Source organism: Haemaphysalis longicornis, unplaced genomic scaffold (assembly GCF_048455015.1).
Source record: "Haemaphysalis longicornis isolate Haplotype H1 unplaced genomic scaffold, Haemaphysalis longicornis Haplotype H1 scaffold_6, whole genome shotgun sequence".
In the NCBI taxonomy this organism is placed as follows: Eukaryota; Metazoa; Arthropoda; class Arachnida; order Ixodida; family Ixodidae; genus Haemaphysalis; species Haemaphysalis longicornis.
Window position 1 is genome coordinate 163,146,793 of NW_027526407.1, and position 27,230 is coordinate 163,174,022.

General features: G+C 43.1%; 1 protein-coding gene across 1 annotated transcript; it reads left to right on the plus strand.

Annotated features, from left to right (window-relative positions):
* Positions 1–21,816: 21,816 nt before the first annotated feature.
* Positions 21,817–22,787, plus strand: LOC144141241 (cytochrome P450 3A29-like). Its single transcript, XM_077672799.1, has one exon. The coding sequence runs from the start codon at positions 21,874–21,876 to the stop codon at positions 22,756–22,758; it is 885 nt and encodes a 294-aa protein (XP_077528925.1). The 5' UTR covers positions 21,817–21,873; the 3' UTR covers positions 22,759–22,787.
* Positions 22,788–27,230: the final 4,443 nt, after the last annotated feature.

Sequence of the window (27,230 nt, forward strand, 5' to 3'; positions counted from 1 at the left end):
TTTGTATGTTCTTCTGAGTCGGCTACTACCACTATAAATGTTCGATGAGTTTAGGCGTCGCTACGTTTCCGTACAGGTTTCAGTCACCAAATTAAACAGCGTTGTAGTGCTGCCGAGCGCAGCACGTGGTTGTGATTTTCACCTTTCGGTTTTTTACGCGAATAAATGGTAACGACAAAGATAATTTGATTGCTGTTGGTTGGCGACTAAATGCCTCAGGAGAAATAGCTGTATATTCAAGCTGCTGGAGGAGTAGTCACCCCGTAACCATAAGCAACAACCCTTCTCTCTGGCTAAGCCTTTGTCCCTCTGTTAAGTTCAGGCGAATCACCTAATGAGAACCTGCAATGAACTTGTATATTGGTGAGGTAGCGTGCATTTTTGTGATTCATTGAGTTATGTCGGCCGGGCACGCGTAGTTTTAAGCCGGGCGAAGCGTAGCCGCGCTGGCCTGTTTTACCTGACATTATTGTGAATCTTTCATGGTTAGAGTATGCTTAAAGTCACGACGACTTGCGAGAATTAGGGGACATTTGTTATGGTGTAACAAGAATTATTAGGTGGAGTGTTTTTCAGAATCAATTATCGTTTACTGCTTTCCTTTTTTGATTTATTTAGCAGTTATATTTAACCATCTACTTTTGTGCTTAAAAGATTCCGGCCATACCGAGAACACTCACCGCTTTCCCAACGGTCTAAGAGTCATTACCAGCGAAGTAGTAAAATAGAAATAGGATGCGGTAATAGGCGCAATGATATCTTTGTGCTGTAGCTACCGTTAATTCGACAGTCCCGGTGATTGATTTTTTTTTGTTACAGTGACACATCAAGCCTATAGGCGAACTTTGCCTTGAAACACTTCTTAATATTCAGTAGAGCTCAATTCTGTATGGCACCCAGGTTGTACACGTCTTGTAAAAACATCTGCAATAAACCACGCAATAATTGCAAGAATGCACAGCTTTCGGCGAGAAGTAAAAAACTGGTATTGTAAGAAATTGCAAGTCTGTAAGAAACTATCCGTTATTATGTAACTTCTGGCAAACTTTGAGCTATAATGACTACTCACTACATCCTTTGTCTTATGCAAAACAGTCTAGCATGCAGATACGTTGACTTTTTACACGTAGTCCAAAATTAAAAACAAATATGGCTATTGTTTATCACATATAAACACACAGTGTTGTAGCTGACACCATTATTTACAATTAACATCACTGTCTTAATTTCAGGTACACAGTGGAAGTTCGTTCGCCGAGTGCTGAAGCACGTTGCTCATTCAGGCCACATAATCCAGCTTTACACACAGGCCAATCAGACCATTACTCGATTAGTTGAGTGCTTAACAAACGCCATCAAGGAAAAAGAATGTGTTGACGTGACTGACTTCGCCATGCAATTTGGTTTGGACTTCGTTGCGAATATATTGCTATCATGGAAGGTATGTACTAAAGCTGACATGCTAATGGTTCTTATTACTTCGTGTGCATTCCGTTCTGCCATTATATTAACTTTGTCTTCTGTGAATTTTGAGCCAGGAGGTCCCCCTGACAGTTTTTACTTCGGGACCTCCTTCTGTACTAACCTCAATAACGCATTTTGTAAACCAAACATTTATTGAATAAACCTTGAAACCTTTCAAACAAAAAAAATCTTGTTTTAGGCAAGCGCGAGACGAAACCATTCCTTGTGGCCCAGAACGCCCACACCAGAACATGCGCTGGAGTTATAGAAATAAAGTTTGTCTAATGGCCACTTACTCGTCACGACAACGGGAAACGTTGAATAATAAAACTAAGAAATATAGGTCAGGATTCTATTGACAACTGTGATAATTCAATTTGCATTCTACAGAAGAAACACCCCACAGATTAGGAATGTGCGCTAACGTAAACGAAAGAATAAAACAAACACTTTTGCGCACGAAATTGAGGAAGAACAAGAGAGAAAATAGTAGTGCGATTCTTATTTCTATCTGAGCCACCTCACCACTACGCAACATCTTCCCCAGCGGATAACATTGACGGATGCCTTACCAGATTTTATTCTGCCGTCGTGCAAGTGTAAACCCTTCAAATTTAAAATCAGCCAAAATGTATATTTGTTAATTTGTTTATTTTTTGTTTCTATGTTGATATGATAGACTATCCACAGACGACGTCGGCCTTTGACCATCATTACTTCTGTGAGACTATGTTACAAACATTTTCGATAGCACGGCATCTCATTCACTTTTTTGATACCCACGGCATCCCATACAGATTTCGTTTTAGTGGTGAATGCGAGCCTAACAGCAAACATATATAATTACCTACCTGTAAACTCTCAAAATATTTATGTTTTTGGGTAGGTCCCCATTCATGTAAGGCAACCCATTCTTTCGCATGCACGTGTGAAGAACAATAATAAAAGAAGCTACTCGCATCATTACTGGACAAATGATAGCGGTCGCTCCTCCTTCTTTATCCAGAAGCGCTGTTCCATGGCATAGAAACAACACAGCCGAATATATTACATCTAAATATATATATATATATATATATATATATATATATATATATAAAATAATAGGTGTGAGTGTAGTGCATCAGTGTGAAAAATGAGGAGCTCGTTGAAGTAACACAGGTATAAAAATTGGCAGTCAGGAAGGCGTCAGAAAGCAATGGAGAGAATGCAGTAGGTCGTTGAAACAGATCAAGAATTTCGAAAGACACAAAGAAAGTGAAGAAAAAATTCCCGCCAGCTGCGATCCCAACCCGCGACGTCCAGAATATGCGTCTGGTGCGATACCCACTACGCTACCGGTGGGTCTGTTTCATCTCCAATTTCTCGGATATTTGTTAAGGTATTTTGTTTCCTGGGCTTGATGGTGGTATCCAGAGCCACTCAGAAAACTAGGCGTGAAAGGGACATTCTTTTTAACCCCGCGGGCCGTGCGGTATTTTGTTTCCTGTGCTGGGGGTGGCAGCCAATGCCACTCAGACTACTCTGGGTGAAGGAGACCTCTTTTGTAACCCATTCCCCGTGGGTTAAAAAGAAGGTCCCCTATACCTCGAGTAGTCTGAGTGGCGCAGGCTTCCACGCCCAAGCGCAGGAAGCAAAATACCTTCACATAAACCCCCGAGAGAGTGGACGGGAAACAGCCCTGCTGGTGAGGTAGTTATAATCGCAGTGGGAAAGGGTAGGGTAGCGGTTATTCTGGAGGTCGTGTGTACGGATCCCACCCGGCGGGTATTTTTTCTTTACTAACCGCTTTCTCCCCTCAGCTTTCCGAGGAATTTCTGACTACCGGTCCTCATTTCTGTATATATATATATATATATATATATATATATATATATATATATATATATATATATATATATATATATATACAGCTGAAGAAGAAAATTTTCCAATGGTCCAGAAGAAATATCAAAAATTATAGTCTCACGGACGTCTCAAAGAACAAAAAAACAGAAAACAAAACGTTTACTTACGTTTCGACTGCAGAACCAGTCTTCATCGGAGTAACAAGTAGAGTACACTGCAGCCCGCTTTTGATTGTACTTGTGGAGCGAGGAAGGTGCGCTACAGTGCGCCCTAAAAAAGGGCCCTTCTTTTTAACCCCTCAGGCAGTGAGGTATTTTGTTTTCTTTGCTAGGGGTGGTAGCCAGCCCCGCTTTGTCTACTCGGGGTGAACGGGACGTTCTTTTTAACCCCCGGGACATAGGTCAAAAAGAAGGTCCCGTTCACCCCGAGTACGCCGAGTGCCACTCGCGAACACATCTAAGAGCAGGAAGTAAAATACCTTAACAAAAATAGCCGAGAGAGCGGAGGATCCCACCCTGCGGGCATTTTTGCTCCACTTTATTTTTCCAAAATTCTGTATTTGTTTCAATGACCTACCGCGTTTTCCCCCCTGCTTTAAGAGGCGATCTTTAATGGCAGTCCTGATTTCTCTATAAATATATATATATATATATATATATATATATATATATATATATATATATATATATATATATATATACAGAAAGAAAAGCCGGCAGTCTACAACGCCAAAGAAGGCATAGGGGAACGGTTAGGCTATTTTTTACCGTTAGTGACGTTACATTGTTTATTATTATTATTATTATTATTAATTAAGTGAGAAAGAAAGAAACAAAAATACGCGCCCAGAGTGGGGACCGAACCCACGCCTTTCGATTAGATCTCGCATGCCTTACCAATTATGCCTTATATCTAGAATGCCTTACCAATATATATATATATATATATATATAGACTAGGGTTGGGCAGTCAAGAAAACCACGGAAAGCAAAGCGGGGACTGCGGTAGGTCATACACAGATGAAGAATTTTTTGAGCCAGAAAGAAAGTGGTGAAAAAATGCCCGCCGGGTGGGATGCGCACCCACGACCTCCGGAATACCGGTCTAGTGCGATAACCACTACGCTACTGGCGGGGCTATTTCCCCACCACCTTCTTGGGTATTTATGTTAAGGTATTTTTGTTTCCTGCACTTGGGGGTGGTAGCCAGCGCCACATTTTTTCACCACTTTCTTTCTGATACAAAGAATTCTTCATCTGTTTCTATGACCTAACGCAGTCCCCCTTTGCGTTCCGAGGTTTTTTTTACTGCGAAACCTTATTCTGTCCTAATTCACTGAGCCCCTCAATTTCCCATTTCTGATTCGCTACATGCATAGTGAGGGCCTCTGTTCTGGCAGTCTTGGTGCCAAAGGTAGCTTAAGAGGGTTCAACGCAGGTGGCCACTCTCGACATGTCGTAGACAGTCGAGTTAATGGCCGGGGGTTAAAAAGAAGGTCCCCTTCACCCCGAGTAGTCCGAGTGGCGCTGGCTACCACATCCAAGTGCAGGAAACAAAAATACCTAAACATAAGTACCCCAGAAAGGGGAGGGGAAATAGCCCCGCCGGTAGCGTAGTGGTTATCGCAATAGACAGGTATTCTTGAGATCGGGGGTTCGGATCCCACCCGGCGGGCATTTTTTCACCACTTTCTTTCTGCCTCAAAAATTCGTCATCTGTTTCTATGACCTACCACACCCCCCCCCCCCCTTTGCTTTCCGAGGTTTTCTTGACTGCCAGCCCTTACTCTGTAGTAATCACTTAGCCCCTCAATTTCATATATATAAATATATATATATAAATATATATATATAAATATATATATATATATATATATATATATATATATATATATATATATAAATATATATATATAGCCACCTTCACGGTTGGGATAGTACCCTTTTTTCATTTAGTACACTCCCGTGATGAGGAGCAATGAGACAATTCATTTATTGCAAAGCCAGTTTTATTATTGCCGAAACCGCTAATTCAGCCTCTGCCCCAACCGCTTCCTTCCTCTAACAAACTACTCAAGGAGAAAACAAAAAAAAACGTCATCATATTGAAGAACCTACGCAGATCCACTGGTGGACGTAGGCCTCTATTGACCTTCTACCACTCCTGTGCTGCGCTTCGCGAGTTCATTCTTGGCATCCCAACTTCTCATGCGGTCGTTTCATTGCATTACTAGATTTCCCCTTTTTCTGTACCCGCCTATTGGTATCCACACTGTCAGCCTGGTGATCCACCGGTTGTCATTTCCCATCACGACATAGCACGATGAAGTCGATGTCTGTTTTTATTTCATTTGAACTACTATTTTATACTCTCCAGTTTGTTCCGTGATACAGGAGCTTGTTTTGCGTCTCTAAGTGATACTCATGCCGTTATGCATTCCATTTACCGTTGAGGCAATATAGGTTTGCTTTCGTGCTGTTCAGGAAGGCGCAGATTTTTCGCTCCATACGTTATCACCTGCAGTATGCATTGGTTACATATTCTTCTGGTAAATGATAGAGGTAGCGTGCCTTTATTTAAGAGCGCCTGCCTTGTGTATCCCAGATTATACCTATTCTGCGCCGGTTTTATAGCTCTTTGTTTGACTCAGCACTGACAATCGGTGGGAGGTGGTTATATTATTCTCCTTCTTGTACTTATTTGTTACCTATGCCAAAAAGGGCGCTCAAGGCATTCTTATTTATAATAACGCTAGATTTATTCACATATATTTTTACCCTCAGACGCCTTATTTAGGATTGTAGTTACCAGGACAATTTTTGCAGATGTACTGCAGACACACTCCGCTAGAGTATTCCGTATGCAAGCATGAAATGCTCAAGTAGATTTTTGGTAATTCAGTGTTGCCCCGGCCAAGCGTCCCGATTGCCCCATCCAGACATGCAGTGACGAGTTTTCATGATAAGGTATCTCTTTGTCGCGTGCTTTTCTGATCAAAAATATGACCGTTCTTCGGAGGGATTCTTCAACCGCACATTTCTTATACATGTCGTCTGTAATATTTATTTTGGTCTCTTCTGTTCCCCGGCCTTAAATGCTCCAGGCACAATTTCGGCGTGGACTAACAAAACAGTTTTAGGTCTATAAGTGACATGTATTGTGTTTCGTGTAGTCTCCGGAGAACTTCATTGACAGCGTGCATGTTAACCATTTGTGAGCATCTTCATTATAGACACAGCCTCCTCCTTGGGTTCTTGGAAGTCTTCCCTGTCACCCGATCAATAATTAATTTTGTAAACGGATTGCTTGCAACTGGGAGTAGGCTAATGGGTATGTATTCTTAACGTGTGTGCTGTCCTCCTTTTCATGAATCACAGTTATGTTATCGTATTATCAGGCTATAGACACTTTTAAAGTGCTTAAGCATTCTGAAAGAAGTGCCACAAGTTCTCAGTACTATATGTTCACTGTCATGGAAGAATCCACGGATATGCAGTCGACACTTGCAGGTTCTACTCTCATCATGCTGTTGAGAGCTCTTTCTGCTATCTCTTTAGTTACTGGTGGGAAGTTAGAAGCTAACATTGTATGCTAGGTAGCTTTACCTTGTCAAACGTCACTGGCGTGTGCCTTGGCATAAGATTGTTCTGCCATATTCTTTATCACCTTCGTGATCTGTGTAATGTTACCCTGCTCGTCTAGAAGTGCGTATATTTTGTCTTGCTGAGACGTAGTTTTCTCGTAGTTGCTTTTAGGCTTCCCCCTATTTTTAATGGTTCCTCGATGACTGGCATATTGCGCGAAGGAACGCCCTTATTTCTTATTCCGCTAATCAGTTTCCCCAAGTCTGCTCATTTTATTTATCCGTCGTAGTCTAATAATTTATGCCCTTATTTTAGCAAGCAGTTCCTTAGTTTTCTGAGTACGTTTCCGGCCTTTTAATGCACCTTCTCCCGCATCAGCTTCTGATTCTCACATGGCTGTTTTTAGGTTGCCATTTCTACTGTCTACGCTCTCTTGGTTCTTCTCGTTTAGAATAGCGAATTTCTTTCGAAGGGTTATTCTAAATTTTAGTTTTCTCTTTTGCAGTTTAGCATTACTTTGAACCTAACCATGCTAAGATTGTTGCTCCAAATTTTTCCTGGCCCCTCCACGTCGTGCACGATACATCAGCTTTCTTGTAAAAAGTGAAAAGCAAAATTTCTTGTCTCGCTGGTACATTCTTTGTCGAATTTGTATTGCTTTGTGAGCACAAAAATGTTTTCATTACCCTCAAGGTATATTTATTTGCACAACTAGCGATTGCATCCCCTTGAGTGTTGCGACGGACCATTCCAAAGTTTCCCTCTGATCATTCTCCTTTTGGATGCGGAGCAGCTTATAGTCGCGCCTGTTCCCTCCGCCGTTGTGCGGCCGCCGTTATGAGGCGTCCACACCCCCACTGCGCATGCGCATTCTCATCCCTCTCCTCTCCTTTCCTGGTCTCATCTCCTCTCCTCTCCGGCAGTCATCCTCTCCCCTCTGACCCTCCTCTCCGGCATTCCTCCTCTCCTCTCCGAAACTCCTTTCCTATCAGGAATGCCCAACGAATGGCAACACGTGCGGTTCCGTGCGCGATAATGCGGAACAGCTTAGGGTTAGAGGCGCGACGGTAGCATCTGCCTACTCCGCTGGGGGCTCCTCTGTATCTCCGCGCTATAAATGACGCGCGCGCGCTGTCCGCTCCCCTCATTCTCCTCAGGCAACGCCGCGATTGAACTGAAAACTAATGGGAACTTCAGTCGACCCCATGGCTGATTCACGTACTACTCAGGGTTCCCTTAAGAGAAGATGGTGAAACTTCTTGCCTCCCACCTACTTTTGCTTTCAAATTTCACATCGCAATCAGGATCTGACTTGTTACCTCGCTGGCACTTCCGTTACATATTAGAAGTGTTTAGTTGCACTGCAAAAGGTGCTCCACTGTCGTTAATGCTGACGACTTCCGCAAGCCTTCCTGCTATTTATCGAGGGAATCAAAGGGCCACCCCGTGTTCTTTTTTGCCTGAGTTCCTCGGTAGCCCACAATATTCCCGCTAGTCAGATCAATAAAAATTACTCATCTTACTTCACATTAGCCTCTATTACCACCCCTAATGTTGGAAAGCTCTTGTAATATTACAGCTCAGCTTCCCTTGTTTGAAAAGTTTCGCACGTTGAAAGTCTCCAGGTTGAAGTTCCAAAGGTGGTCTGTGCGTACCCAGAAATTGTACCACCATCTGTTAAGCCGCAGGCTGGTAGAAAACATGGTCGTGTGCTCTACGGCTGCTGAGGACTAAGGGCCAAGAGTATAGTGTTCAGTCTTCAACGTGCCAGCTGCTTCAGGATTCACGAACATAAATCCCGCGATGTCTCTTACCTAAATCGTCTGGTTTGTGTCGCCGGGCACCGCGTGATACAGCGGATCCCTGCCCACTGAGGCATCATAGGCAATGAAAAAGCAGATGAGGCTGCCAAGAGAGGATTACGACTGTGGAACGGGAGGAACATTTTTTCCACGAAGCACGATGCCTCGAGACCACGGTGTAAGAATATTTAGGTGTTGACACTACGCGCGGCGGCGCGGCCAGATCTTGTTCGCCGCTTCAGGTGCTTCTCGGGAACGCCGCCACAGTGCGCCCCGCCACGAGGGCCTGTCTGCTCGCCGAGCTACGGCAGCCGTAATGCAGGTGCTGTGGGATCGTTCGGTGGAGCGGCCTGTACGTGAAGTTTTTTAATTGCAGATAGGCACAGACAGATTGAAAATGCTGCTGGCAGCAAATTATTTTGGGCAACTTTCATTTTCACTCACAGAAACTGCAGCAGTTTGCGGAACAGCAGCAGTCCGTGGAACAGCAGCGAGAACGCGGTCGTTCGACCCTTCCGAGATCGTAGTCGAAACGCTTCTATTGCGAATAATTTTTTTTCGCCCATCCGCACGATTCCCGAGAGTGTAGTTACTTTGCCGCCTTTTAAAGTAAAAAGTTGTCTCAAACGCACACGCTCGCCCTTTTGCGCCGAAGAGCCTACGCGTAGCATAAAATGTTGCTTGAGCAGTGTAAATCGCCCAAGGTGTCAGGTGGTAATGCCCGCCGTGTAGAGAATATGGTAAAATTTGTTCAGCTGTGGTTTTTTAACGTGTCCAGATACGTTAGTGACGCTTTTGTATTTCGCCTGTATCACAAATGCTACCTCCATAGCTAGGCACACAACCCGCAATGTTTTGCTGTGTAGCGGGACGCCTGCGCCGTTGTACGTGCGAGGGCACGGAACGAAGCTAAACGAAGACAATACATATGCGACATTTTAATGGCTAAGGCACTGCAGTGCTGTGCTGCCTACTCGATGCGAAAATGGTCAGTGAAAATTTCCCAAGCGTTTCTCTATCAAGCTCAGCTTTTACGACGATACTGGCGGTGCTGAGCGGTTGCCTATCTCACGGAATTACAGGCGTGCACGCCCAGACATAAAATACTGACGGGACTCTAAACTGGGATTGGCGGATATCAGTTTGGAATAATTGCAGTCGGCGTGGTAAGGCGACTTCGTGGACCACAAAATTCTCCACAGAACTTAGTAGGGTCAGGGCAAATTATACAGCTTTATAAACGTATTATGTTAAACCAAAATGTGCAGCGCGTAAAAACTGCGACCGCGGTGGCTGTATAAACTTAACCACATCGCTGCCATGGCATACGGCGTGTGGTGTGCCTGTGTAAATGCTTCTTTGAAAACACATGAAAGATACCGGCATCGGTTGCCTCAAATATTTCTAATAAATTTGGAACTTGGGCTAACTTGTTCTTTCGCCCATTTTGTCAAAAAAAAAACTGCACGTACACAGGGCGAATAAAGGAATATACAAGAGCTCGTGTTTGTATTTCCTTTATTTGTCCTTATCATGCACGGTTTTTTTTGTGAAAATTTGCGCAAGCCTCAATTATTTCGTCCGCGGACCTTGTGGCCTCCAGACTTTTGATATTGTGAGATTTTACTGATCAGGGAGCTCAATCTCACAATATAAAAAGTCTGGTGTGTAACACTGACTGCGGTATCAGCGAAAGAATGCAAATGGTGCCCAATTCTGTACAATTTAAATAATCCCATTTGGTCCTAATTTCAAGCCTTGCATTGCGGTGTCTATTATTTCCCGGAGAGGCGTATCGAGAAATTATTTCTGGGGGTTGCTATACGCCACAGGTTAAAAAAATAAAAACAAACAGATCCTGCAGGTGAAGCAATTTTCGTTTTTCTGCCGTAGTGATGTCTGTGTTATTTATTTCGTCGACGTAATATTTGCACAAAAATACGGGTACGTACAGGACTCTGAAGGTACCTTACTTCTGAACAAACCAACATACTTGTTATCCTTGTTTTTACATTTTAATATAGCCATTCGGTGTGTTTATAGCATTGCTCTGTATAGGCCCCTGATTACCCATGTATACATTCAGCATAAAGATAAAAGTATTTTTGTTCCACAAAAGCCAAAATAGCCGTTATGTGTAACATTCATTTTTAAATACAAGTCGCCTTTCTTGCTGGAGAAAACACAATGCATTACAAGTGCCGTTCGCAGAGATTTGCCATCGAAAAAGCACATGGGCCGCGATATCCACGCACTGCGGCGCCTTTCTGTACCGCGTGAGTTCCACAACGCTCTTCGCAGTGATCGGTGACGAACACAACGTGGAAGCTGAATCATAATGTCTACTCCTCACTCTGGCAGCAGAAAGCACCGAAACGCAGCGTGAATCACACGGAAAGTCAAGCACGCCCCGTATCCACCACAGCTGCGCCCGCTACTCCGCAAGCGATAGCCTTCCGCTCATTCACAGCGCCCCCGCGCCCCTGCGGTCTGCGCATGTACTAAGGGCGAACACGATCTGGCCGCGTTCTCCGCCGCGGCGGCCGGCGAGTGTCAACACCTAAATATTCTTACACCGTGCTCGAGACTAGCAAAGGAGCTTGTTTTCATGGAAAGAAGCACCTTCTGGTCTCTTCCGGAAAACCAGCACCCATTCCTGCATCATGTCGACCCAACCTTGGCACTGAGGTTACCGGAGCGACTTCCACGTCGCCTAGAGACTTTGCTCCATCGCTTACGTCTCAACGTGGCGCTAACACATACCTACCGCTATCGCCTTGGCCTAACCTCGAACCCCTATTGTGACAACTGCGGTTCACCAGAAACCGTCGAGCATATTTTACTGGAGTGCCAACATACTGTCCAGCAAGGAACAACCTCGCACAGAAGATCCAGTGCCTCAACCACAGTTCCTTGACTTTAAAAGCACTTCTTGGACCATGGCCATCTCCCTCCTCTCAGGGTGAAGTGCTAACCGCATTATTTGAATAGCTTAATGGCATCGGCGTCGCTGACCTGATATAGGACCAGACCATCCTTGCACTGTACAACCGTCCATACACTTTTCACGTGTCGCACTGACGGTCCCCAAAGCACACGCTACCACCTTTTTTTTACTTCTTTTATTTTCTCCTTTCTTCCCTCCCTTCCGCCTTTCTTCCTGTTGCAACTTTATTCCGTCCTCCCGTACCCCGCAGAGTAGCATGTCGGCGTTAACATGCCGGCAAACCCCTCTGCTTTCCTCTAATAAAGAGCTTTCTCTCTCTCTCTCTCTCTCTCTCTCTCTCGTTCAAAAAAGGGCAAACTGCTGCGCCATGGTGGCCAGATTCTTCTCTGCTGAAGTGGTACTCTTTTTGTACAAACAAGAGTCTATCGCGTGGTTGAGCCTCCTTATTTTAGCTTATAAGGTACCCGGGAGGATGGTAACTCTAGAGCATAAAACTACAGTGCATTCATTCTTATACTAAATAGAAACGTTTGAATCGCGGTCGTGTCTTGTGAATTTTGTACCTAGGCGGGTTTACGCTCAGCTCAGACGTACTACTGATGTGTGTGGTAACTTGCTTTTATGACCATGCGTGGTCTCTGAGCGGGAATAGCTCTACGAGGGGAATGCCTCTATGCTAAGTATGCATTTAGATCAAAACCTGTAAAAATAGTTGATGACTTCACTTTACCAACAATTGCTTGCCCCTTTTCTAGAATCTCGCAACAGCAACGTGAAAAATTATTTCACGAATAAGAGAATTTACATGAGTTGGAGGTATAGGTTTAAGATTTTGCACTCTCTTACAGCGAGAAAAAGCTCCGCGAGCTGGTTACAGGAAGTGGAGTTTAGAAGTGCTTGGTGTATTGCGTTTAAAAGACAATTACTAGACGGCTTATACCTTCTGACAATTAGGCTGGCCATGTTCGACTAAGAAGGACCGCAAATGAATTGGAGGTACCGCTTTAGAACTATGTACCGAAGACGCTCTGTGAGCGACCGAAAAGGGCTGCCGTGGCTGTACACCTCACGCACGCTCTGTATGATAACAGTTTTCCCCTGTTTCCCCAAGGAGACATTCCAATGACCCTTTTTTAAAAAACAATGAATGGGCATTCAATAGCTTTTTGAGGAATGCATTAAGTTTACAGCTACGAGAGATCGTCGGGTCCCAGCAAAAACGACGAAGCACTCCGAAAGGGCTGGCGGCGAATCTCGCTAAGTACCAAATGGAGGTCAAGTTTGCCCCAACAGGCCTTAGCCGAGAAGCCTCTGGAACACCTACAGCATTCCATGTCGTTTACATCTAGGAACAGCTGTCGTGCGTTAAGCCAATAGCCGCTATTTTTGAATGCCGATATGTTGGGCCGCCGTAATAAAATGCTACGTTAGAACAAACTTCAAATTATACGATGAGCACATGATTGCGTGACAAAAAAACAATGAAAGTAGCGTGTCCATTGTTGAAGAACCCGGGTGTGTGACGTCATGATATCGATGTGATTTTGCTTTGATATGGCTTCAAATTCGGGTCTTTCTGGCAAATTTGGGGAAGCAGCGCGTGGTTTTCCTACGAAACACGAATCCTCACCTGGAAGCGACCGCCACACATGAGAAGCGAGCGTGTCGTTCAGTTCTAAAAGCAGCAACATGTATATGTGTCGACTTCCCCATAGCCCCAAACCTAACACTAGGAATACTTCAGTCTTTAACCGCTACACGCAGCTTATGTTACACCAAGGTTAAGCAATACTTTGCAGTCCTTCGGTTTGAGGCTATAGCTATCAATCGTTATAGTAAGCAAATGAGTAATAAGGACATCTTTTGGTCGCTTTTTCTGCTTTCCGATGGCGAGCAAAACCGGAAGAAATACTTGGCGCCACTAGCGTAAGGCTGGAGAAACAGTATAGTGAGTGGTCGACCTAGCTTGTCCCAGAACGGACAGCGGATACCAGGAGAGAGAGAGAGACCAGCCGGACTCCAGCAGTGAAAAGCCATTTTGTGTGGCACTATAAAGCAAGGATCAATATCGTGTATACCGAGTTTTATTCACTAGCTATCGTGGTTATCACTTACTTCGTCATCGTATGTCGGCATGACGGCACATTCGCTGAGGGTATGTCTACCTGTAGTGCGTCCTCGCCTTGGTATAGCTCCACTTCGTTGACAGCTGGTCAGGTGGCACGTGTGGTGGATTGCAAAGGGGTGGCTTGAAAGATTATTTGTCCGAGGTTCCGGCGCGCAGGACTGGAGCACGACGGTCCTGAGATGACAACGAAGACTGAGGCCGAAGCTTCTAAAAGACGTAATTCCCCGTGCAAGTCTTGATGGCACCGGGAGGTCGCGGCGAGGCACAAGCTCATGTGCGCCCGATGTATTCAGGCTACGCCGGATGAATTGTGTCGGCGTAAACAGCTGTGCTGTAAAAATGCCACCGATGATGCCAACGACGATCACAATGACGACAATAACGATTACTATGACCATGATGTGAAAAAACGTGTGCTCCCAAAACTAACTTGCAATGCATTACTAACCTTAACTCTTTATCACTGCAGCCTGGCACGCCGCAGAGTTTTTTCAACAATACGGCTCAGTCCTTCCGGCTTTCGCATTGACAAGTAATAAAACTAACGCAGCTCTCCTTGTACCCATGACGCTGGTTCATTGTGATACTTCCTTAAGTGAGATTTTCTGTCGCCAGAGTAAAACTTTGACCCACAGACGGTTTTGATATTGAGGTTTGAGTTTGTCTGTACACCGTTTTATATTCGATGAAAGCAGCTTCGAATTGGACTCCTCGCCATTTCATTAAGCAGAAAGAATGCTTCCCAGCCAGCCATCATCGTCCTAAGATGGAGGGTGCCTAATTTTGCGTTTACTTTTGCACCTCGATACACTCCTCTCCAAATCCAAACTGCTTCACCCATGCAGAAATGGAGCTGAAGGACGGAAGTGCCCTATTTAAAGTGATTACCAGAACTAGCTGGTTGGTTTGTTGCCTAAGAGTATGGTGCATCCCTATGCGGGGATTTGGCTAAGAAGCTCTGTACCTAATCAGGACGTGACCTATAATAAATCTCAAAATTAGAAAAGGAAATACAGAGAATAATTTTTAATATGCTTATTTGAAATTAGTCAGGAAGAAAAAGTAAATAAATTTGAATGCTTACCTGGCTAGCAGAAAAACAGGCATGTCACCGCAACATAAGAATGAAAGGATTGGGCCACGTCTGAAGAAAAGGTCACCAAATTTTCCACAGAAAAACTTGAACTTGCCACTACCGGTGTGCAGTATGAACGTGTACACCGCCTTCGTAAATTTTCCATTGAAAAACACCGGCCCATTATAGCAAAATTATCTTCATTCAAGGACAAACAGAGTATCTTGTCCGCAGCCCGGAAACTTAAGGAAACAACGTTTTCGATTGGGGAAGACTTTGCGCCATCAACACGTGTGGCTAGAAGAAAGCTGGTCGCTTTTGCCGGAACATTTAATAAACCGTTCAAGTTGTTCCTTGACTTGTTCATTGACCTTGACTTAGATAAGAAGGTATATGTGTACGATGCCGTTAATGACAACGTTGCACAATCTACCAGATAGCTAGACGTAAGCTTAAACTCGCAAGCGCCGCCTCTTGCGCCCCACGCAGCCTTTTCGCTCTCAGTCGCATACACAAACATTCGAAGCCTGTTACCCAAACGTGACACGTTTTGTTCATTTCTTGATGATAGCGATTCGGACATAGTAGTGCTAATGGAGACATGGTTGAATCCAGATATTTGCGATAACGAAATACTACCACAAAATGACAGTTAAAAAATTTATAGGAACGACCGCATAAATAGGCGTGGTGGCGGCGTACTTCTTACCATTAGGAAAACGCTCCATTCGCACTCATTGATTCGAAATCTTCCATTGAAATTGTTTGGGCAGGTTTGTCTATGTCATCCAGTGTGGTATTGATTGGGGCTTGTTACCGTGCACCAGATTCTGATCATTCTTTTTTGAAAGACTTGCGTGATAGCATCTCTCATGCCATTCAGTTGTGTCCATCTAACCATGTTTATCTTCTTGGTGACTAATTTTCCTTTTATAGACTGGGAACACATGTCATCTTCATGTCACGCGTCTCTAGAACTAATATATCTAACGTTGGATGTCAACCTCTTCCAAGTAGTCAAACAACCCACCCGTGCTTCCAATATCCTTGACTTTGTATTCACTAACGCTCCTGACACAATACTTTCAATTTCAAATGTGAGTGGTTTTAGTGACCATAACCTCCTTCAAATTACTTTAAGCATTCCGAAGCCCATGTCTGGTAAAACAACAAAACGAATTCGCTATTACAATAGAGGAAATTACGCGGCCATTAACACAGAACTAGAACAATTTTTTTTGAAAGTATTACTACCTACATTCAGTTGTCGATCCGTAAATGAAAACTGGGTACTTAATAGGGATAAATTACTTGCGCTTGTCGATCAGCATGTTCCCTTACTGTCCATAACCAACGATAAATTAAGCCCCTATCATGTCCAAGAAAATGGCGTACCACAAGGTTTCGTGTTGAGTTGCACTCTCTTCATAGTAAAGATGAACTCTCTTGGAAAGGCACTGCCACCAACAATCTCTTATTCTATGTATGTAGATGACGTGCAAATATCTTTCAAATCATGTAATATGTCAATATGCGAACGTCAAGTCCAGCTTGGTGTCAAGAAGCTTTGCGGCTGGGCAGACAAGAATGGGTTTAAATTGAATCCTGCAAAAAGCTCCTGCTTTGTGTTCTCCAGGAAGCGCGGGGTCCATCCGGACCCAGACATTACTTTTAATGGTGTGTCGCTTCCTGTGAATAAGGAGCACAAGTTCTTAGGTGTGGTGTTTGATCACAAACTCTCACATTCATTCCCCACATCAAGGAACTTAAAAATAAATGTCTCAAAACAATGAATATACTAAAGGTTCTTTCCCACCAATCCTATGGTTCCGACAAAGAACTCTTACTTCGCTTGTATACTGCTTTGGTTGGGTCTCGTTCGGACTATGGCAGTGTGGTGTATGGGTCGGCGACTAAAACAGCGTTGCGAATGCTTGACCCAGTGCTACACTTAGGGCTACGGCTGGCGTCGGGTGCTTTTACGCACTAGCCCTGTTGAGAGTCTGTATGCCGAGTGTAATAAGTGGAGCCTTGAGAACCAACGGACGTACATGGACTTACTTTATGCTTTTAAAATTTCATCGCTGAATAACCATCCTTTTTATCCTGTCTTTAACGACACATCCACATCTCTGCTTTTTGTAAATCGCCCATCCGTTCCTCGGCCCTTTTCACTTCGAGTGAGAGAGCGAGCCTCGGATCTGAGCGCTTCGTTTTTAGACGTGTACAGATAATCCTTTTTAGACATTTTACCTCCTTGGAAAGTTCGTCCTCTTTCCTCTGACCTTTCTTTTATGAAACTTGACAAAAATCGGGTACCGCGAGCTGCTATACTGCAGCACTTTCTGTCTCTGCAGTTTAAATACCCACTTGCAGAATTTTACAGTGACGCGTCTAAAACCTCCACTATGGTCTCCTGCGCTGCTCATGGTCCGAATTTCAGTGCAGCCAGAACCATGAGCGTCCACACAAATATTTTCTCAGCAGAAGCATATGGAATTATATTGATTGTACGACCCATACTTGAAAATCAAATTCCAAAGTCTATCATCTACACAGATTCCTTGAGTGTTGTTCGCGCACTGTCATCGCATACACCCCCCAAAAACCACATAGTTAATCTTGTATTTAAATCTATCATGTCTGTGTATGCGCAGAAGCATCAGCTGCTCCTCTGCTGGGTCCCAGGACACGCTGGGATCGCTGGAAACGAGTTGGCAGACGAGAGGGCAGCTGCTGCTGCACTCAGGAACACTGTCGACATAACAAGCGTACCATATACAGACCTCAAGCCTCACATAAAACAACACCTGCGCAGAACATGGCAAACACACTGGGACGAACAGACAGACAACAAACTACACGTAATAAAGCCACACTTGGGACGGTACACAACTGACTCACACAACAGACACACAGAAGTCGCCTTGGCAAGGCTGCGGATAGGGCACACCCATGCGACGCACTCGCATCTGCTGACGGGATCTTCTAGACCCCAGTGCAGCAGGTGCGGAGAGGCCCTATCCGTAGTGCACATACTAATCACATGCAAGGCAATTCACACAACACGACACAAACACTTCAGAGAACTCTACAGACAACATATTCCCCTACATCCATCATTTTTTCTAGGTGACGATGCCATTGTTTCTGTGAAACGTGTGTTTGAGTATTTGTTAGACGTCAAGTTTTTAAACCTCATTTCCTATCACGCATAATCAAATCTGGCCCTATACACCAGCCATCACCATTTTCTTTAATTGATTTTACTATGTTCGGTTTACACTTTTTTTTCTTCTTTTTTATACCTACCTTTGTATGGTAATCACTTCTCCATTAAATAACGTCTTCTCTGGCGCTCTTTGCCCTCGTTGGCCTTGCGCCATTAAACACTAACCATCATCATCAAGTCCCTTGGCAAATTACGAAATAAAAATAAACGTTTGTACAATAGGGGTAAACGCCTAGGCACGGATGACGCCTGGCAGGCATACAAACACTGTTTGAAAACCTACTGCTCAGCAATAAACTCAGCTAAAGATAAATATAATTCGCAAGACCTACCAACCCTGCGTCAGTCTAATCTCAAAAAATTTTGGCAAACTAAATCACCAGCTAGAGATACAAACACTATCACTTTACATGGAACTGACAACAAACTCATTCCTAGCGCTTATTGCCCCTCTGTTTTTAACAGGTTCTTCTCATCTGTTCTCACCTAGGAGGATTATTCCAATGTGCCTACTTTTCCTGAACTTGACGCCGCCTATATGGAACCCATTACTATCACGGTTGGAGGCATTGCATCGCTCATTAGTAACCTAAAATTAGCCACATCAGCCCGTATCGATAACATTTGTTTCAAGATACTTAAAAACACCCTCCCCATATCAAGAAAAATATTATGACAAATTTTTAAAGAATCTCTAATATGTAGGATGCTACCCGACGACTGGTTAATAGGAAAGATAAAACCAATTCAAAAAACAGGAGATATTCACTCGCCCGACAACTATCGACCCATATCTTTAACTTGCATATGCTGCAAAATGCTTGAGCACATAATCAGTTCACACGTGTACAATCACCTCGAGTCGAACAATTTCTTTTTTCCTAATCAGCATGGTTTCAGAAAGGGATTTTCGTGTGACACACAGCTGTTTGAAATCACCAACGATTTACACTTTAACATGAACAGAAACCTTCAAACGAACTGTATGTTTCTTGATTTTTCTAAAGCCTTCGATCGCGTGCCCCACTGCCGAATAACCTCTAAGTTATCTGCTCTACGACTTGACTCTTTAACATTATCCTGGATTCGTAACTTCATTTCTTTTCGACAACAGTTCACTGTTGTTAACAATTTCGCGTCTCCTCTTTCTTCTGTCAGTTCGGGTGTACCGCAAGGCAGCGTCCTTGGGCCCTTACTCTTTTTAATCTACATTAATGACTTACCCTCCGAGATGACTTCTTGCATGGGTCTTTTTGCCGACGATTGTATACTATACCGTTCTATAAACTCCAGTAATGACCACTTAACTATTCAAGCAGATCTTAATCATATTTGTAACTGGTGTGACAAATGGCGCATAAATTGAACTTTACAAAATGCGAGGTAATGTCCTTCAGCCGTAAACACGTAAACTCTGAATTTTCCTATTACTTAAACAACACTATGCTTTTCCACACTTCTTCCTACAAATGCCTTGGTGTTCTTCTCACAGAGAATCTTTCATGGGCCTCACACATCGTGTCTACCTGTGCCAAATCGTCACGTTCACTGGGCTACCTACGCCGCAACATGCGAAATGCTCCTACTAAGATTCGAAAACTAGCCTTCCTTACCTTTATTCTGCCAATACTGGAATTCGCCTCAGCAATTCGTTCCCCTCATCAAAACTACTTAATCATAATGGCAGAAAAGATTCAAAATAGAGCTGTCCGCTTCATATCACATAACTACGACATCAGCTCAAGCATAACACAAATAAATTAGACCTTCAACTTCCGCCACAAGAAAACCGCCGCGATATTGCTCTTCTCTGTCTGTTGCAGAAATATATTACCTCTAATAAACGAACGCGGGTTCAGCTTCAAACACCTCACTCCTTTTCGCGCAGATTGGATAATCAGTTCAGCTTCATGCGCATATGCGGTACATCTAATGCATTCAACTCATCACCACTGCCTCGGGCCGTTCGTCTTTGGAATGACCTCCCTGATTGCGTAGCCTCCATATCTAATCCCGATACATTTTGCCATCAGCTCCTGACTCTCTTCACCATAAGACCATGTTCCTGAATTCTGAGTGCATTGCGTATTACGGCGATATGTATTTTCCTTGACCTTTATTTGTTGAAAATGTATCCCTCTTTCGCCATGTTCAAGTCAGCAAATAGTGTATCTTCAAATTTATCTTACCCTGTACTACGATATATGTGATTTCATTTATACTTTTTGTTGTTGCACGGACCCTGCCTGTAAACTGTATGTTATCTGTCCTGTACTTTCCTGATTTGCCCCTTTACCTAATGCCCTGTCCTGGGGCCTGTAAGGTTTTTTTGAATAAAGAATAAAAAAGGCGGACGCAACATCCCTATGGCAGACTTCTAGATAGGAAGCGTCTGGTGACAACCTCGGAAGCCGGTAGCGGAAGGTGGACGCGTCAAAAGGTTGACTACAAATGCGTGCGTCGCATTGGGGAGAAGCAGCAGCAATTAAACAGCAAATGTTAGATATTTTCCAGTTCATCGCAGAAACAACATTGTGGGGATGGAGCCTGACGAGATTTATAAAGATAATAATTTATTGGGGGAACTTTTCACAGACGTTTTATGATTGCTACCTCGCATAGCCATGATTCGCAAACAATCGGCTTCCATGCAGTACGAAGGTGGCTATAATCTCTAGAAGAGAGAAGGGTGTCTTACCGATAAGGCTGGAGTAGATGTAAACGTCTAAATCTTGCCCCCAAAAGAAAGCTATCATTTGGACACCGCACGGCCACAGTACCACTAAGAGACATACGGGCTAATTTATCAGCAACTTCATTGTATGAGATTCGTGCATGTTCTGGAAGCCACACTAGCCTAACCTCACAAAGCTGATGAGGAACAAATGACCGGAAAGAACTAGAATGGCAATGTACGTTATGTTTCTTTTCCCTCTTTTTTATCAGCCGAAGTTCGGAGGATGATTTTTATGAACCCCTGAGGTGACTTTTTCTAATGGGAAAACAAGCTAATAAAGAAAAATATTACGGCACAATGGCGGAACCGCATAGACGTCAGCCTTATAAAGCACTCGACCAAGGCTTGATTCCGATCACAGGAAGCGTAATAATTTTTAATCAGTAACCCCTTCATCACCATCATCAACAGAGAAAGAATAATTCTCTACAGTGCGTTTTGTGGTGCATACGGACGCTATCCGTGGGGCATGGAAAGCTGCGCTTGATAAGTTTCTAAGCATTTGGGAGGGTTTTTTTAGAGGGGGGCAGAAACCGAACACATCTGCTGAAATAAATTTACTTTTGGTATCAGATTCATGTAAAATACCGCAGAGCTAACGCCCTGAAACTTACGGCAGAGCTAATGCTCCGAGCTAACGCTCCGAAGAGCCTGGCGTTTTTTTTCAAAGGCAACTGTTGCGCCCAAGTAGTGAGAAGTGTTCATGTTTTAAAAGCAGGTAGTGCCATCGAATGGGCTTTCGAATTCAGGGTGGCTATTTAGCACAAAACTGATTTTAAAGAATCATCTTACTGGCCCAAAATATGTTTCTTGTGCGAGAAAAACTTCTTAATAGATGTGATAGGTTGCCTGTACTCATGTTCTGACCGCTGTAAAATCATAAAAACCAAAAAACAACGACCCGTATCAGTTGAAATGTCAATAGCACACTGCTTTTTACTACTCCCTTTAGGGAAATTACTAAGAAATATTCACAGTTCTATTTTTTTGCAGGTGAACACGGAGAAAAACATTAACAACGAAGCCCTCAGAAGCTTGGTCGATTTATCCAAAGAGATGAACAGTGCGGCCATCGACCTTGCTTTTACACCGCCTTTACTACGCTGCATTCTTTCGTGGCTGTATCCATTCACAAAGCACGCAAGAATGTTCAATTTCCTCATGAGGCGTGTACAGAATACAGTTGAATCGCGGAGGTCTGGCCAAAACACCCAAAATGCAGACTTACTACAAGTTCTAATCGATGTGCAGCCGTATGGTTGCAATAAAATTCTGCAGGGCAGTGTTAACAGAGAAAAGCACTTTTCTGACCAACAAATTTTCTCCAACGTTGTGATTTTTATGTTCGCTGGATTTGAGGCAATGTCCTCTGCTTTGTCTTTTTCAATCTACCTTCTGGCAAAGCATGCGAGTGAACAGGAAGCAATACTACGCGAATGGAATGAACGGTTCCCCGACAAGTCTGTGCGGGAGGTCACATTTGAAGAGGTGCGTCAACTGAAGCGTCTTGACATGGTCGTCAAGGAATGTCTTCGGCTATACCCACCCGTTCCGGTGGTAGTCGTCAGAAGATGTTTACAAGACACGGTGGTTTCTGGTCAGTTCATTCCCGCTGGCATCAACGTGGCCGGCTGTCCTTGGCTTATACATCGCGATTCCGATATTTGGCCAAACCCCGAAGTGTTCTGTCCCGAACGGTTCGCTGAAGGAGCTACAAAACAAAAACGAGGCGCGTATTTTCCATTCGGACTTGGGCCCAGGGTATGCCCATTCAAAGAGCTCGCCTTGATAACTTTGAAGTGCGCGTTGCTCAGACTGCTGATATCATGCACCCTCAAGTTGACAGGAGACAGCGCTGGAGAAGTTCAGGCGTGTGCTCGTTCGATGACTCTAGTGCCCGAAAGAGGCATTCATATCAAACTAGATCGTAGGATGGTTTAGACATTTTTAGTAAATTCCAGGCCATGGACTTTTTGTTCTTCCTACGTACAAAATTTAATTAACGCATGAGCTTTCTTCAGTGGCGAACCAGCCTAGCACTACCTGCAGAGAACGCACATAATAAAGCTACAGGCACCAATTTGGTTCTCCTTAACTCAATATGATTCCCCTTTATCAGCGGATGAGGAGGATAATTTTCCTACATTAAGCAACGCATTTGTTGCGGAGCTTTTAGAGAAAACGTTCATTTAAACATTCAAGGCCTAACATTTTGTACCAAATTTAGAGGGTGAACGCTCATTGATATGTGTTTTCACATTTCATGTTTTTATAACAATAAAAATGTTCGGTTTTAGTAGCGCACTCTGTACAAAATGGTTGCATTGGTGAAGTAAACCACTTCCACGCTGCTTGAAAGTTTTGGTAAAGGCAGGAAGCTCCAAATAGATGTACCATGTTAGGTAAAAATGAAAGAATACTTTATTGTACTGTTTTACCGTTCATATGGGAATAAAATCACAACGTTTTTCCCGCCTTTTTTCTTCGATGGGTAAAGCAATGTTTCCAGTAATTGTGACTCGGCTGCCTGCAGGACCTGCACATATTAAGAGAGGTTTTTTTTCAGATTACTGCTGCCGTTTGTAAACAGCAAAATCTGTGGAGGTGGCACGACAATTGCATAAGCGTTGAGAAACCACTGATCTGAGTAACTGTAAATGCTGTAAAATAGAACAAAACAATTTCATAAAGTACTCAAGCAAACTCCATCCTTCTACGTAAACCTTTCTTGTAACTTCGAGCGACTTGAGGTCTAATGTATGCATTATATCGCGAGAGGCTTGTGAATCGCTATATTTGACTACCTAACTATGCCAATGTTGCTTTTGTTAGGCAGTTTCAAATTACCCGAAAAAACTTTATTCGTGTGAAGTTGCATGTTCGTGAAAAGGGAATGCACGTCAAATGTAGCTTTATGGTTTGTTCATAGCTAAAGCGGCAAAATCATGACTTATAGAGCTGATACTCCCGTTAATCACTACAACATAAGTGCTTGTATTTGTAGAATGTATTTATTATTAATTTTGAAACATTCCTGAAAGAATCTTCCATCAGTTTTTTTCAAGAAGACCATGTACACGTGTCTACTGCAAAACCGTATCAGTCTGGTTCTTGTTTGTACACAATAAATTTCCAAAATTAGCTCTAGAACACAACCAGAAAGCATGGCAAGAATGAGTAGTGCTCGACACCCTCCCATTCACACTTTATTGTCCTGTTCTACCGCGGTTTTCAAAACTACATTGGTTTTCTTACCCCCCAAAATTGAGGAACGCGGCCAAAAAATATTGAGCATTTTTTTAAGTGAGCAGGCATGAGACAACCCGAAGTATTTTACGTCAGTTGTGCGCTTCATATCTCTGATTATTTTTGCATCCTCATACTGCAAGAGAGACTATCGCACACCACAGAACCCTAATATTGAAAATATCTGCCACATTACATACAAAAGCGCCCAAATATTTCGAAAAAAAGGATGAACTCTTTGAAAATGCAAACAATGTTGGCGGCTGTATTATTCCCACCATAGTTTTAAAAACAACAGGAATCTCATAGGTATTGCGCTACACGTTTTTAGCATAGATCTTGCGTCTTCTCAGTTAGGCTTTCGGGACGGGTTTAAATGTTATGCCTCACGCTCGTGATTTGAACGAACAACGAGATTGCATATCCTTAGACGGTTTCAGAACAAATAGAGACGCCAGGAGTGTGTTTACGTTCATCTACACAAAATTCCCGGAACACCCTGTCTAGCTTTAAAGCCTTGAATACCGCATCTATTGCGACAGTTACCTTGAGATGTATTGCGTAGGAGCACAGGTAAAAGTCCAACTCACATACACATAATAACTTTTTCTCCACGTTGCATGTCGGAGGCGCCAAGAAAGAACCATGGAAACTTGAAAGTGCCCAAAAAATGACAAATGGTTTCGGTGCGGAAGGTGCAATAGACATATCCGGCAAAACAGACTATGTCAGATTAGCCAATAGACACCTAGAGCAAACCAAGTCTTATAAAGCACTGCCCGGCTATCCCACTAACAAGCATTGGCTCATGTTCAATATAAACGTGGTGAGATGAAAAGTAAAGCCGCTAAATAGACCACCGGCAGCTCATCTATTTTTAATGGTTCTGTAGGTACATTCTACGTTGTTACTACGAATGTCAAAGAAAATATTACTGCCACTGTGACCTAAAATATCATACGTTTTGTTGTTTTTTATTAGCCGCAGTCAAGTCAATTGACGTGGCTTTTTAAAGAATACAAATGAATTCTTATCGCGCTGCTTTTGGTAACGAATCGACATTCTTAAAAAGGTATAGAGGCAAATTAGGTCGCAGCTACACCATTTAGAGTGAAACTCATAAACTGATTTTCTTTTGCAGAAAGAAAATTAACGTATATAAATTCCTGTGATTTGCTAATGACTACACGTTACATTTAGAATCCCACTTTTACATAATGAGATCAGTTCAGTAAGACCTGGCGGGAATCCCATAACTCTTCCAGGCCAGCTTCAATGCACTGCATCAATTACTAAAGGACGAAACAGATTGCCCGACGACAATTGCAATGGGCGAAATTAAGTTTTGTGGAGATTTTTAGTGTAATTTTGCTGCTTTTCTGACCCTTCAAAAGTTGGAAACCAAAGTGGGCATAAATGGTGCATCGGCTGAATGCTTTTATTTGAATCTAAGAAATTATGTGTTTAGTTCACACCCTGACACATTAAAGCAAACCTCAGATCCATCTTGTTAACATGTGTTCAAACAAGGTTATTTTTAAAAATACCTCGTCTTGTTCGAGCAGTAGTCGGGGCTTTACGGTAAAGCGTGAATGTCTGGGCCTCTAATTCCTTTTTTACTAGTGAAGCAACAAGGATTGTGAACGCGGCCACAAGACTGTTTTTCAACTTTTCCGCTACAAATGTGGGCTCTAGTATATTGAAATACGGCTGTTACTTGAACAGCATGCCATTTAATACAGGCCGTTTTAGCAACATCATTTTACGGAAAAATATATTACGATAATAAAAAGAAGGTACTTTTTTAACTGCAGGTTGACATGTTCCACTCCTAGAAGACGGAGACAAGGGCGCAATGTTTTTGTGGATAGTTGCCTCATTTCGAATTTGAAACGTGGTTTTGAACGTTTTTTTTAATTCCGGTGGAGAAACGACAAGCACAGAAAAACATTCACATTAACACGCTGCAAACACCCTTTATGTACTGTTTTTGAAATAGTGCAAATAATACCTTCTTGCTGAACACTGTTGACCTATAGAGCATATTTCTGGATCTCTTTGATTGGAAGTGTTTTACCTTTTGAACATTTCACTCAAGAATTTAGCTTCATCTTTGGCCGCGTGGTAGAATCGAGAAAAATCCCAGCCGATGGTTGTTCGTGACATAACTTCGAATTATTTTTGTATATGCGTATTACTGTGTCTGTATAGTAATGCAATAGCATGTCTCTTACCATTGTCATTGTCTTTGTGTGCATGTATGCATTGTACATAAATGTGCTTTTTCTTGTGGTTGAAGTGTACATATTTTTGTGTATTGTCAAATAAACTGTTTTTACAACCAGGCGGACGTTCAGAAATACTGAAGAATTCACGTTTTAGTAGTAAAAAAAAGCTTACGTCTCTAGAATATTCTTCTATGCTCTGTGCCGAAGCATCAAAGGAGAAATTGTTGAGGAAGTCGCAATAGTACGGTAGCAGAAAAACGCTACTGTTCACCGGAATGAATGCCTGAATTAGGAGTACCGGTTACACTTCATTTTGCTGGCATAACCGCAAACTTAGCCTTGACACATAGTTTGTTTCTATGCAACTAGGGGCCGCTGCATATTATGGAATTCCTGAATAAAGAAGAGCCCCCGCTCGCAGCTCGCCTGCTATGTCACACCAGCCGATCGTGTCATATGGGGAAGGGTGCCACCATTTATTCATTAACTTAAGGGTTGTTGTTTGATCAAGACTACTGGGAATTTTTTTCGAAGGCTCTCGAAACAGGGGTGGTTGAACAAAAATGCATTTAGAAAGTACGCCGCTCTTTTCGAATCGTCAACGCCCAAATCCACACGTCACTTTGTTGAAAGCTCCTTAGCCGCAACCTTCAGTTGTCAAATCACCTAAAATTTGTATCACAAATTATCCGCTCCAGATTTATCAAAAACCTATTGACAAAGTTTGGCCCAACTGCAGCTTCTACTAACGTTCATGAACTTCCTCATAATGATCCCCGTTAAGCTCAAAATTGCCACGTACGAGGAACGAATAGTAAAAATCTATTATCAGCCATAACAATTACATATTTGTCGCGTCAAGACAGCTTCTTCACGAATGAAACAAATGTTAAAGCGCCTGCCCGGCGAATACTTGACAACGGTAACACTCACTTTTTT